This window comes from Rousettus aegyptiacus, unplaced genomic scaffold, assembly GCF_014176215.1.
Source record: "Rousettus aegyptiacus isolate mRouAeg1 unplaced genomic scaffold, mRouAeg1.p scaffold_m13_p_1, whole genome shotgun sequence".
NCBI lineage: Eukaryota > Metazoa > Chordata > Mammalia > Chiroptera > Pteropodidae > Rousettus > Rousettus aegyptiacus.
The window spans coordinates 119644225-119658493 of NW_023416284.1; the positions used below are offsets into that span (position 1 = coordinate 119644225).

The 14269-nt window shown below is 37.8% G+C and overlaps 1 protein-coding gene across 2 annotated transcripts in view; it reads left to right on the forward strand.

Moving 5' to 3' along the window:
* KCNQ5 (potassium voltage-gated channel subfamily Q member 5) overlaps positions 1-13578 on the forward strand; it is a 447247-nt gene extending 433669 nt beyond the window's left edge. For both annotated transcript variants that reach the window (XM_036219415.1, XM_036219426.1), the window contains 3 exons: positions 6419-6550; positions 8265-8391; positions 9297-13578. In XM_036219415.1, the coding sequence (XP_036075308.1) occupies positions 6419-6550; positions 8265-8391; positions 9297-10259 (1222 nt within the window). In that variant the 3' untranslated portion in view covers positions 10260-13578. The remainder of the gene's footprint in view (positions 1-6418; positions 6551-8264; positions 8392-9296) is intronic.
* Positions 13579-14269: the final 691 nt, after the last annotated feature.

Here is a 14269-nt window from a genome sequence, read left to right on the forward strand (position 1 = left end):
GAGCCCTCTCCACCCTGCACATGGTTTGGCTGCTGGCCGGGCCCGTCCATCTGTTTGGTGGCGGCAACAGTCACTGCCACTTCTGTTTCTAATCATTCTTATCTTTGCATATTCATGTGCAATGTTTTTACCCTGATTTAGAGGGCTGGAACAAGACTTTTGCAAGATTTTATAACTCATGGCAGCACAACAAATGCACCTACATTTCCTTATAAGTGCACATGTGTTTGGGTGTATATATAGATATATTCCACCCAGCGTTTAACTTTGCCGTAGTTATTTTTTCATGCTCAGAAAATTGTATAAGCAGTTTTAAGACCAGTTGCCAGTTTAGGTTTGTCATGAATCTTTTCCTCCCTCTAGTGGTAGTACTCAGGTATGTCAGCTTTGTGCAATAGCTTGCCTTCTCTTACAAACTCCTAGCCTTCTAGTTCCCGGACCACATCAGAGAGGCTGGCTTTAGGGCTTTTTGCTCTTGCTGCTTGCATTAGCTCCAGTGATACACATTATCCTCATAAAGAGAAGAAGCCAATGAGAGTGTAACTTACTCCTCAGCATTTTATCATTCCTCCAAAGGACCTTCCAACAACACCAGTAAGAATAAGCCATTCACTTAGCAAAATTTTATTGAGTACCTATTACGAGCGAAGCACAAATGAGTAAAAAGAGCTGTTTCATATCCAAGTATCTTTTCTGTTGTCATGATTTGGTGTTAAAATAGTACCTTAATATTAAGACAATAGTAGAACATCATGATTAAGAGCTCGTCACTGGAGCCAGACTGATTCAAATCCCAGTCCTATACTTACTAACCATTTAAACTCAGGCAAGTGCTTCAGTCTTCTTATCTGCAAAATGGAGATGACAAATAGTACTCTTCTTATGGGTTATACTATAAAGTACTGCCTGACATTATCATCATCTTGATCATTAAATGTATCTAAAGGCCCTAATTTTACTTTAAAATGATTTACTCAAACATTCCTTTCTACCAGGCAATACATAGCTTATATTAAACTTCTTTTATAAGCATGGAAGAGGCCAGCAAGGTCTTCTGCCTCTTTTTCCCAGGCCAGTTCACAGGCTTTAGTTTATTCCTGGCTTCAAAGCATTTCCTCATGGCTCTTATCTAGAACAGGGGTTGGCAAGCTACATTGGGGGCCAAAAGCCAACCCGATGCTTGTTTCTATAAATAGTTTTTATTGGAACAGATCTACCCTCATTGGTGCGTGTGTGGTCTGTGGTTGCTCCCATGCTACGATGCAGAGTTGAGTGGTTTCAACAGAGACCATACGACCCATAAAGCATAAAATATTTACTATCTGGCCCTTTACAGAAAACGCTTTCAGCCCCTTGTCTAGACTATGAGTTGCTCTGGATGTATGCCCGGCTGCGTTTGGAGAGTGGAGATCCATAACATTCAGCCTATGCAAGAACCAAGATGGAAAATCAGCTTTTCCTTTTCCACCTGCCAAGCCAGGATGCCCCTAACTCCCAGTTCTCCTTTCTCCTCATCACTTTGTGATTAAAAGTCTTAGTATCTGAAATTCAATGATCTTAAAGAGAACAAAAATCAAAAAATTGAAAGACATTTCAAATGCATAGTGTCACAGCTACTTTGAACATTTTCTTCAATGTTGGCACCCTCATATGTTTCCTGAAATTGAGAATTATTGGACTTGGGACCTCATTTCTTCCTGGAAATAACCAGGAAATGGCCTACTGGCTCCTTCTGTTCACAAAAGCTCATTGTGCAGTTGTAGCTAGTGGCTGGGAAATATACACTGCTAAGCAAACTGATGACTACAATGAGATTGATATGTACATCCTACAACTGGGGTACAGTAAGCAAAAGGCTCCTAGTATTAGAAAACATTATAATTATCGGAGGTAAGGAAGCACATTAGCCATGGACTGGATCCTGGAGAGGGCCCTTTGAGAGAATGGAAGTGGCTAATTTGAAGGGCAGCACACATTCCAAGCATGAGATCCCCTTTGGGAAAACAGAGATGGAGTTGGGTTGAATAGACTAATGTGGCCTTGGACTTACTTGTGCAAAGAGTGTCAGAAAGTACAGGAAACAGTAGGAGATCAGACGAGTAGACAGCCTAGACGTTCTCCTTAACCTTTAATAGGCTACCTGCCGTGACCCGCTCTGTGAGGCTAGTTTAGTGGAATGGTAAAAATACAGGCCTTGGCGTCAGTAATAACCTGCTTCTTACTAGTCATGTGACCTTGAACAAGTTACTCATCTTCCTGAGCTTTCACTGGAACCAAATATCAAAGGTAGGAAATTCTTAAGAGTTTTGAGTTGGCATAATGCAGGTAAAGTGCTTAACATAGCGCCAGCCATCCGGCAGAGTCATCACTACTGGAGACCCAATCGACATTAAGTTGAGCTTCCTTGAGAAGATCTGTGTCTTGCTCATCTTCACATCCCCACTATCCAGCTCTGTGTCCAGTAGATGGAAACTGCGCTCTCATGTCAAGCTCACTGCATTGTAGAGACAGAAGCAGTTTTAGACATCCCGATGACAGCCAGGGAAATGGGGAAATGCTGCAGGGAATGAGGATGACAAGACTAACAAGTCGGAGGTGCTTTCTCGGGCTTAGCTTGTTCTCTCAGGTTTTCTGCTCTCTGCCTTCTGATTTCTACCATAAAAATCACGTCCAGTCCCTGGAGAAGTGTGAGGGGATTGGGTAGAGGAAGGGAGGCTTAGATTTTTGAATGATATACACATTTCGAATCACCTGATTCTGATGACCAAGGGTCTTCCCTCAAAAAGGATCATCTTATAATGGCTAAAATGGTCAGAAACCCCAGATAGTGCACCTCACATCCACTATCCCTTAGACAGACATGACTGTTGGAAGCACTTAGAATAGTCTCCTAGGAACAAAAAACTGAGGTTTCACTCTTTTTAGACTTTAGCCACTTATTTTCATCTCTATTTTCTTGATGGTCCTATGATACTGTGAAATTTATTCGGCCAACGTAATTACTATCCATTCAAACTCTTCCCCCTCCTCACCCTGAACAGTTCCATTTTGCCATTAGCTCTTTCTTCACATTTGGCACTTATTGGGTCACAGTATGATTTATTCCTTGACTTTCAATGTTTTCGTCTTTCTCTTTCCTCATAATAACAACTTATTGTGGTGATTTAATTGCTTGTGAGATGCTAATTATATTGGCTATCTAAGGAAAAAAATATTATATTTTTATGATTTTCAGAAGCAATTCTATTTAAACAATTCTTTTCTAAACCAGGCAGGGTCCTAACTATTAATGAATAAATACTTCTTTTACTTTTGAAAGTTTTTCATATTCATAGAAAAGAGGCAAAAGCTTATGCTGTCCCCAAAATGTGCCTGAAGACCTCAAATCTATTCAAAGGCATTCTTTTTAGAAGATCTCTGCCTCAGCACAAACACAATACACTTTGAACAACTAAAGAGTAGATGATCCTCATTCATTTCTTCAGTCAGCATTTATTGAATCTTGAATCATTGCCAGGGGATGCTAGAGTAAAAACCACAGTCTCTAACATCAGTAAAACAATGGGTGAGATGAATGCCACAGATTTAGCTACCTGACAGCGCATTTGAGAGCACGGAGCAAGACCATCTACCCCCGGAGGAGAGGTCAGGAAAGATTTCCTAGAGAAGTCAATGCTCGAACTGAACCCAGAACAGTTAGCATTTTAGGTACGGTGCAAAGGCAGAATCCTGAGAAATGAGCACTTTTGGCGACAAGACAATCCTGAAGGGCTGGAGTACAGGCTGCGTACTGAGGAATGAATAGAGATGATCACCTGGAGAAAGAGAAGGCAGGAGCTCTTGCCTCGGTTACCCTCTTCCCTCTCCAGGTGCCCACCCAGTCTCCTTGGTAGAGCTTCTAGACAAACAAACCTCTTTTGTTGATTGAACTCTGTGCCAAGTGTTGGATTATCGAGGGGAAAAGACATTAAGCCTGCATTCGAGGTCTTCCTACAGTCTGGTGGAGGAGGCTGATATGTAAGCAAATAATTACGATGTGTTCCATTAGGTACTAAAATAGAGGTTGATAGACAAGTGATAACTGCTTTGAAGAATCACAGAAATTTCTATAAAAGAAGTGACTTTAGAGCTGAGTTTTAAAGATATCATCATAGGATTTCAGAAAGAGGAAATAGCATGTGCAAATAATTGAATGATGTTTTGTGGACCCACAGATATTTTATTGTTTTTGGAACCTCAAGTTCCAAGGAAGTGGGAGGGGATAAGGCGAGAAGGTAGATAGAGGCCAGTCCATAAACAGCCTTATAGGATATGCTAAGGTATTTGATGTTTACCCAATAGGCACCATGGAAAACCAATGAAGGCTGTTGGAGGGAGAGGTTACAGTAATATGGATGGTCATCTTTGCATTTTGAAAGGTTTATTCTTTTTAAGGCTATAGTAGTGCAGATGGAAAGGAGGAGACAGCTTCAAGAGCTATTGGCACATGCTTGGTCTGCCCTTAAAAAAGGCAAAATGACTGTCTATCCTTGAAATAAATTATTGATTTCAAAAATACTTATGCTTTTAAACATTCCCTCTACATTTATAAAACATACTGCCTGATTTAGAATTCTTATATCTCACTTCAGATCTCTTTCATGTTTTTGTTCACAACCCACAACAAGCCAGTAAAGAAAATCTACTTGATCTCCATCTTAGAAAACTTAACCCTTTTTTTCATTTCCATATATAAGTATAGCTGGAATACAATCTTATATTGATTATATTAGTTTCAGGTAATTTGACATTTTTATACCTTACAGTGTGATCACACCACTAATTCTAGTAATCATTTGTCACTATTCGAACTTATCACAATATTGACTATTATCCACTTCCCCTTTTTACCCATCTAAGTGTTAAGAGTTTGAATTAAAATAGATGTCCTTTACTTTCTGCTGATAACTTTGCTTAAATGTCTTTGCAAATAAACAAACCTGAATAAAGATTGGCGGAGAAGATGTGATAGAGATAAAGAACAAGACTATTATTGATATCCTTGGATATCCATATTCTTATGGTTACTGTGTATGGGGACAAATATTAACTAGACTTACTGTGGTGGTAATATTATAATATATACAAATATCGTCATTATTTTGCACACCTGAAACTAATATAATGTTACATGTCAATTATACCTCAATTTAAAAAGGAATATGTATTATGGATAAATGATTCAGGAATAATTAGGATACAATTAATTTAAAGTTAATAAGACAATTACAAGATAGAGTTTGGGGCCTTTTAACAAATAAAACAATTTGAATTCCTTGTAATCGTCTATCACCTAGGATAGCTAATGAGTATTTTCTGTTTAAACTCTACATTTGTTCCTAATCTTCTCACTTTCCGCCAAGGGACAATAAATTTTGGTTCATAGAGCCTCACTGACTAATTCCCAGCCTGAGATCCATGAATGCGATAATGGGAGTCTATGAGCCATTTAATAGTTGAAAAAAGCACCAAGACTTAACATTTACCTGCAGTAAGGCTACACAGACTCATTAAAATGTTATGCTTCTTTGCTTTCTTCAGGAATTATATCAAGTTACCACAGTCACTGGTTCTTAGGCAGCTTTGCTATTTATGGCATTATAGAATTTATTGAAAAAATATTGTTTTAAAACATGGGATCCAAATCTACAAGGATACAGCCCTCTCTGATGTAGCCCATTTCTCTCTTGAAATGTACTTCAATAAATTTACTTTTTCTAAAAAACAAACAAACAAACAAATGAAAAACAATGGGTTCCATGTTGGAGAAGCATTGTAATCAGATTTCTGGTTCCAAAAACCTTAGACATCCAAGCTTGGTTATAAGTGTGTTATGTTTGAAACCAATAGAATTTGGCTAGCTAATTAAGCAGTATTCTGCAAAAAATAATTTATGAAACTTTTGTTTCAGAAATGTACATCTATACAAATGTACATTTCTCTAGAGAGAATAAAAGAGTTTTGCAGATACATTTGCATCTCAAAAATAAATATACTTACATAAAAGACTATTTTAACAATTTTTATATTTTATAAGAGAGAAAACCACTTGATGTTATATCTTGGACTTCTGGAGATCACTTGGAAAAGGTAGAATTGCATTCTGACTTTGATTTTAATTCAGGGTTTTAGTGAATATTAAAAAGGTACAACGCTTAGTATTTAGTCTCATTTTTAGTGTATTTTTCTACTCTCAAGGTGTGCCTCACATGAGATAGTCTGAAATTGTCCTCTGTAATCTCAGGCTTTTATGTTGCATTTAAAACAATTTGATGCATGACTTTTTTTCCCAGAGTTTCTTATATTTCCTAGTAAGCTATTCTTGTGACTTATTTTAATTAAATTATGAAAATTAATATGTAATATACCACTCTTACAGAATAATGAAATTCCATGTTGCAAAACGGAAATTTAAAGAAACATTACGCCCATATGATGTAAAAGATGTCATTGAACAATACTCTGCTGGCCATCTCGACATGTTGTGTAGAATTAAAAGCCTTCAAACACGGTAAGAAATGAAAATAGTATTTGTTGAAAAGGAAAGGCATACAAACTATCAGAGGAACTCCGTAGTAGAGAAAACCCTTAAATTTCATGTTTCTAATGCATTTCTAGTGGACAACTGGACTTTGATTTTAACATAGATTTTATTTAAGGATGTAAATCAAGTACTATCAGCCTCCAACTGTACAGTGTCTCAGTTTCCTCATCTGTACTGATGGTGATATTGGTAGTGCTTGCATCATAGGGTTGTCACAAAGACTGAATGAGCTAACACAAGTTAACCGCTTGCACAATAAATGTTAATGGCGTTCTAGTGTCATTTGAATTATTGCTGCTCCTGTGGTTTTTGTTATTGTCTTGGTATACTGCACCAGAGAGTTAAGACTGAGAAATGACTCGTTGGCTCTTGTATTCTTTCCTGGTTGCAAGTTCGTTCTCCTGGTTTGTGATTAAGAGTGGGCCTTTCTTCTTCCATGTCTTGTACAATGCTAGAGACACATTGTCTTTCCGGTGAACATCTTATTGAGTGATTAAAAGAAATGAGTTCAACATGTTATTCCAACTATATGTATTTGATTATGTTATCTGAAAGCCAAATTATTTAGTAGATTCAGTTTTTTAAGAATCTTGCTTCACTATCAGGTATAAATTACCAGCATTCGTGATTGAACAATTCTTAAAATACAAGGACTAAGTCTGAAACGTTCATTTATAAGCCCACTTATCTCAGGGTGAGGCATATACTAGGCCTTTAGTAAAACATCTGTTCATCAATTATTTTTTAAAAATCACAATTTGTTTATTCATTCATTAAGTTAGCAGATAATTATTGAGCCTATAATATGTGCCAGACATTGTGGACATTCAAACATTAATAAAATTATGACCTCTGTTCTTTTGAGCTTGCAATTTAATAGATTAGATGTCATGACCAAAGGTAGACACTACCTGTATTTCTATGCAGAGAAAGTAAATCGGAAAGTTGAGTCAGTAGTCTTGATAATTCAGTTGTAAACAAAAAAAAAAAAAAAAAAAAAAAAAAAAAAAAAAAAAAAAAAAAAAAAAAAAAAAGAAGAAAGTATTGTAATTCCCATTTAGGTTGATCAAGTATCCTTGGAAATTATTTCAATTCATCCTGTGGTCATGTTCCAGCCTCATATATGGTAACAGTCTTCCAAGTCCTGTAATAGAACTATCTGTGGCTCTCACAGTTTTCATAAAATCAACCGCTACAGAATTTGCAGAACAAATCCTGAGTTTCTAGCTTATGTAGAATATATTCTCCAAATGGAATTCCAATAGCTTTCTTATCTGCTTATCTCCCACATATTAGATATACAATAAGTGTTCATTGAATAATCTAGTCTATTAACATCAAATAATCATAATTATGATTTTGTTATACTTTAAGTAGTTGAATTCAGGAAATACTTGGTCAGAGATGGAAACAGACAAATTGCTTTGTAGCTTAAGATAATTTTTCCTTTAGAAGATCACCCATAAATGATTTCATCATGGACCAGAATAATGAAAAAAATTAATCTCGTGTAATTCTCATGTTAAGAAAATAAGCACATCAACTGAAACAAGTTCATTTTACTTCTTCTTCCATAAATTAAAGATAATTGTATTTAATTTTTCTTTTCAAAACATTTCATTCTGGCCTAAGGCAACCTCCATCTTTAGCACTCACATCATATCTCCTCTTTCTCTGATAGTGTTGATCAAATTCTTGGAAAAGGGCAAATCACATCAGATAAGAAGAGCCGAGAGAAAATAACGGCAGAACATGAGACCACAGATGATCTCAGTATGCTCGGCCGGGTGGTCAAGGTTGAAAAACAGGTACAACTCAAAAACACTAGTTAACTTTTTAGCCAGAATTTTTTTTTTTAAATCAAAACTGCTTATAGGCAATTGGATATGTTTAGTGATTAGTATATTTAAAGAGAAATAAAATCAAGAAAGAATGAATGAAAATAATTTTTCTTTGTGTGTAGAAAGTGTTCTCTAAAACACCTGGATTTCCGTATAAGGAATAGAAAATTTCATCCCATCAAGCAGGTAGCAACTGTATATTTTCAACAATAAGATTAAAAGTATCCGTTTTTCATTTGTGTTTTGGTTATTTTCATTGTCTTTTAGATTACTTTTTTGAAAAAAAACTCATTATTGCTATTATGATAACTTGAATGTTTATTAACCCTCAGGCTGTATCTCATACAAATTTTCCAGAAATCAAATGGCTCCCCCAGTTCAGTTATAAATATTCTAGGTATTAATTCTGAAGCATTATATACCTTTATTTTTAAGTTTACCTAGACTGATATTTAAGGTCTTGTTTTTATTACAGAATAAGTTCCTTACTACTCTGCAGTACAGTTCCAGAATGTCTTCACAGAAGAGGCTTAGGAAAGGCAAAGTGACTAGGCTGAGGAGTCGGAGTTGCATTTGTATAAAGTGCTTATATTTCTTGAGAACATCAATTGTCCATTTTAAAGACTTGGGAGAGAGGTGCCAATGGAGATTAAGCAGAAGCCAAAGCATCTCTCTCCTCTCAAGTCCTCCTTTGGCCCCACCATTGCTAGACGTCACTCTCTAAAACAGCGCTAAGTGTCGGGACTGTATTATACTTTACACTCAATATTTAACTATATCGGCACACCTCGGCTTCATTTTTTAATCCTAGACAGGAGGCCCATTCTTAATAACAGGTTATACTCATCTGTAATCATTTCCCCCATTTTTAGGTACAGTCCATTGAATCCAAGCTGGACTGCCTACTAGACATATATCAACAGGTTCTCCGGAAAGGCTCTGCTTCAGCCCTCACTTTGGCCTCATTCCAGATCCCACCTTTCGAATGTGAACAGACATCTGACTATCAAAGCCCCGTTGACAGCAAGGACCTGTCCAGTTCTGCACAGAACAGTGGCTGCTTAACCAGATCAGCTAGTGCCAACATCTCTCGTGGCCTGCAGTTCATTCTGACGCCAAATGAGTTCAGCGCTCAGACTTTCTACGCGCTTAGCCCTACTATGCACAGTCAAACAACACAGGTGCCAATGAGTCAAAGTGATGGCTCTGCAGTGGCAGCCACCAACAATATTGCAAACCAAATAAACGCGGCACCTAAGCCGGCAGCCCCAACAACTTTACAGATCCCGCCTCCCCTCCCAGCCATCAAGCATCTGCCCAGGCCAGAGACCCTGCACCCAAACCCCCCAGGCTTACAGGAAAGCATTTCAGATGTCACCACCTGCCTTGTTGCTTCCAAGGAAAATGTTCAGGTTGCACAGTCGAATCTGACCAAGGACCGTTCTTTGAGGAAAAGCTTTGACATGGGAGGAGAAACTCTGTTGTCAGTCCACCCCGTGGGGCCCAAGGACTTGGGCAAATCTTTGTCTGTACAAAACTTGATCAGGTCGACAGAGGAACTGAATATACAGCTTTCAGGGAGCGAGTCAAGTGGCTCCAGAGGCAGCCAAGATTTTTATCCCAAATGGAGGGAATCCAAATTGTTTATAACTGACGAAGAGGCGGGTCCGGAAGAGACTGAGACAGACGCTTTTGATGCTCTGCCGCAGCCGGCCAGGGAAACTGCTTTGGCGTCAGACTCTCTAAGGACTGGAAGATCGCGATCATCTCAGAGCATTTGTAAGGCCGGAGAAAGTACGGATGCCCTCAGCTTGCCTCATGTCAAACTGAAATAAGTTTCTCGTTTTCTTTCTAAGCATAGCAGTTCCTTTAGCCATACATATCATTGCATGAACTATTTTGAAAGCCCTTCTAAAATTGAATTTGCAAGAATCAGGAAGAACATGAAAGGTGGTTTATAAGCCCATTATCTTTTAATTGCATGAAAATGCATGTTTAGGGATGGCTGAAATTCCAAGGTACATCAACATTAACCCACTCATTTAGTAACGTACCTTGAGTTAAAAATCCTGAGGAATCGAACGCTGCTAACGCTGTGGGGTGTATGAAAATTAGGTCATTTAGAAGATTTGATTCTGTGTTTTGAAATTATGGGAGTAAACACCTTCAAATTTCAGCCATTTCTGCTTTGCGATTAAATGCAAAATACATTTTCAAAATGAGGCCATGATGTATATTTAAACACAATGGTTATTAACAACAGCTGCTAACAAGGTAACAAGTAAAGCAGAATTTGGGAATAATAGAAATGGCTGCTTATTTCAAGATATATTTACCAACCCATTCCTATTCAGTCATGTTATTATTAATGTAATGTGAATGTCGATTTGTATGCTTTTGGTGATTTAACGCTGTGGCAAGCAATTTTGCACATCATTTTCATGTTGTTGTTCTTTATGACGAGAATGTTCTTCAACTAGAAAATGTGCAAAGCGTGAAATTCAGGGCCAGTGGGGCAAATAGACTGACTATTTGACACATTTGACTTCATGGAAACATATTCCCTAATGGCTGGATCAACTTTCTAAGTGGTCAACTTCTACACAAGCAAATGAAATACCGATCAATAGAATGGCCAGTGTGACCGGGCTGATCTCAGGCTTGCCAGTACCGCCCACATAAAGGGGAAGTGTTAGGAGCTATTCCCACTAAGCTGATACACAGGCAAGATCCCAGGGATTGAGACATGTGAATGAGACTGAGATGGGAAAAGGCTGGGGAAGAACCCAGGCACGACACCGGGAAGTGAGCGAAGTTCAAGAAAACAACCTCCCCTCAAAGGGCAAGGAGAAGGACAGAAACAAACCAAAATAAAAGAACTCGATTTTTCAGAAAATGAATACTGGTAAGGAATTCAACTGCCTAAACATCTTATTCTTATATGTAAACAGAGAATTTTGCAAGGTATTTATTTTTTAATATGCCCTGAATATTTTTTGCTATTATGGAATACATTTTGCATATGAAAGGCTAAAACTAAACCTCCTTCACCTTTTATACCATAGTGAACATTTGCTGTTCTTTCCAAGAATGTTGCCCCAAATCTGAAATTATCGGTTCAGTTTCCTGGTATAAATGTTTACTGTTGAAAGTCAAGTAGCACTGGTAAGGTCTGCAGATCAAAACACTTTATCATTCAGTGTGACAGCAAAAAGCCCAAGAGAAACAAAATGAAAAACGTATTGACCAGAAAGCAAGCAATGCTGACTGCTTGTTAGAAACCAGTCTAGTGATCTCAGACGGGCAGAACTTCAGCCAAGGTAATGGCCTTCAAAAGGCAAGAAGTGCCTCCAGACAAACTTCTCCAGCAGTACAGAATGAGCAGGGATATCAATGGGGTACCCAAAGGTGGGAGGAAGCCCTGAAATCCACCAGTCCTTCCTAGCTCTCTTCCTCAACCAGCTTTCTCCATCCTCGACTCTCTTTACCTTTCTTCTCCATTAACTGCTTGTCAATTCTCTGTCACTATTTAACTTCTGAACTTCACCAGGCCTTAACCAGCCTCTGTCCCCAAGTAAACCACTTCTCTACTCTACCTAAAATGCACTTCTCAATCTTTTAAAATCCTTGTCCCTTTTGATGGACACCGAAATTTTGAAAGCTCTCTCTTCTCAAACACCCCTGAATTCTAGCGTACTCCCCTGGAGTGTACCATTCAGGATATTCTTGGCTGCTGGAGACACACAGGAAATAGAGTCTAAATTTTACACTCTAGTTAAAAAAAAAATGTATCAAGCTTTTAAAGCAAGTATTTTCATCTTGAAACAGATTCTGAATAAATTATTAAATGTGATTTTTTTAATCTACCCACCTCTCCACTCAACCTGAAGTTGTGATACACCCTCCAGAGGAGGTTGCACACGCACACGCACACACACACGCACATACACGCCTCCACTGACCTAAAGCCAGACACCTGCCATGCACTTGGAGGTAGAGGATGGAGGCAGCAACTTTCAGGGAGCACTGATTCTTGGACATACTCTGTCCTGGATCGAACCCCACTGGCAGCAGGAATTCTGAATGTATTGGGGTCCCTTCCTTGGGCCTCATTAGGCCTCAAACACAGTAGAGTTTACCCAGAATTGCTGAAGACAGAAGATTCAGAAACAAAATCTATAAGCATCACTGAGGTCTTAATCATAGAAAAATGTGATAAACCATGTTGTGAAAAATTTATGCATTGAAGCCATGGCCCTTTTGTGTCTATCTTACTCGAGCACAAAAACTCCTGAATGTTAAAAGATAGTTGTATTCTGTGAAAACCATAGGGTTCAACTGTTGTGTTACTCTCTGTGGAGTTGAGAGGGGTCTCCCATTTACACTTAGCAAGGTCCCATTGGTCAATCCCAAATGGTGTCTTGAAGCACAGTTTAGCTGAGCGCTGAGTAGCCATGTGCTTTCTCAGTTCAAATTTGTCTGCCTTCTTCAATGTGCAGGGTTAATCGAGCTAATACTTAATTGCAAACATCCCTTGTATGAGGTTAACGAAAAAATGTTGTTATGTCTGATCTAAACGTTTGCATTGTGTTCAACTAAATTAATATCGATAGATAGCAAGTTTTGTTTAAAGATACTTTATTGAGTTTTTAAGTTTTTATCTCTTGTTCTAAGGTGCCTTTCTCACCTCCCATTGACCCAGTGATTCTGAACATTCTTAATTTGCAAGTTAAACAAATCTAATAGGAGGAAATCAGGCACAAAGTGGCTAATTCTCACATCCATTTGCAAAGCAAAACTGTAAGAAATGATGAAACCTGGGTAACTAAATTAACGGGTCGCTTAAGAAAATATCATAAATATTACCTTATCTCCCCCAGAAGCTGATATTTTTTTTGCCTTAAGATGACTTGGTTATGTTTTTGTAAGAGAAACTTAATTTATATAATTATGTGCATTTAAGTGAGCAGTTCTAAAAGTCATGTATAACAATGCAATTGTCTGTTTCCTGAAAACAAATAAATCAGGAATAACATATCCATTTCAAGCTACCATTAAAATGTAATTTCCTTTGCTCTCTTTTACTGAGATTATTTGTTTTAAAGTAAAACATTAAAAAGATGTCTATAAAGAGCTAATGTGACTGTTTTTATCTGGAACTAATTGTTTGGGTCTGAACTGACTAGTCCCAGTCAACCAAACTGACTATATACAAATTTTGGTCTAAAATATAAAAAGTATCTTTTTGCAATGTTGCTGAAGAAATAATTGGTAATTTTGGAAAGAGAGAGGTTTGTAAGTGTTTTTGAGGGTATTATAAGAAAAATAATTTGATATAAATTTGATTTTTTTTTTTAGTTTGACATATCAAAATTCAGATACCAGTACATGTGAGTTTTGTGCTAACTATAATAAAAAAAGTTTGCTAAACAAATGATAAGAAATGGTGACCAGGCAGGTACCCAAATGCTGCAGTCCCTGGCCACTCAGAATAACCATTTTTAGCACCTACTCAGCTCTGCCTTACCGGGTGAGGGCTCCTGTTTTGAAATGGATTTTTTCCTTCTTCTCTAAAAAAATCCAATTCCTTCTATTCCACTAGCAATTTTGTACTATGTGTCTGTGATTAATTCCAGGGGAATTATTTTGATGGAGTCTCAGAATGTTAGGACTCTGGAATACAAAGTGACAAAGTCCTAACAGAGACATTTCATATGTTTCGGACAAGGGGAAAATTAATGAGGCAGTATTGTCTTGGAGGATAATGTGAGGGGACTGCCCAACATGATTCTAATGAAATCAGACTGGTATGTGTCAATTCTACCACCTTCTAGAGAGGCCAGTG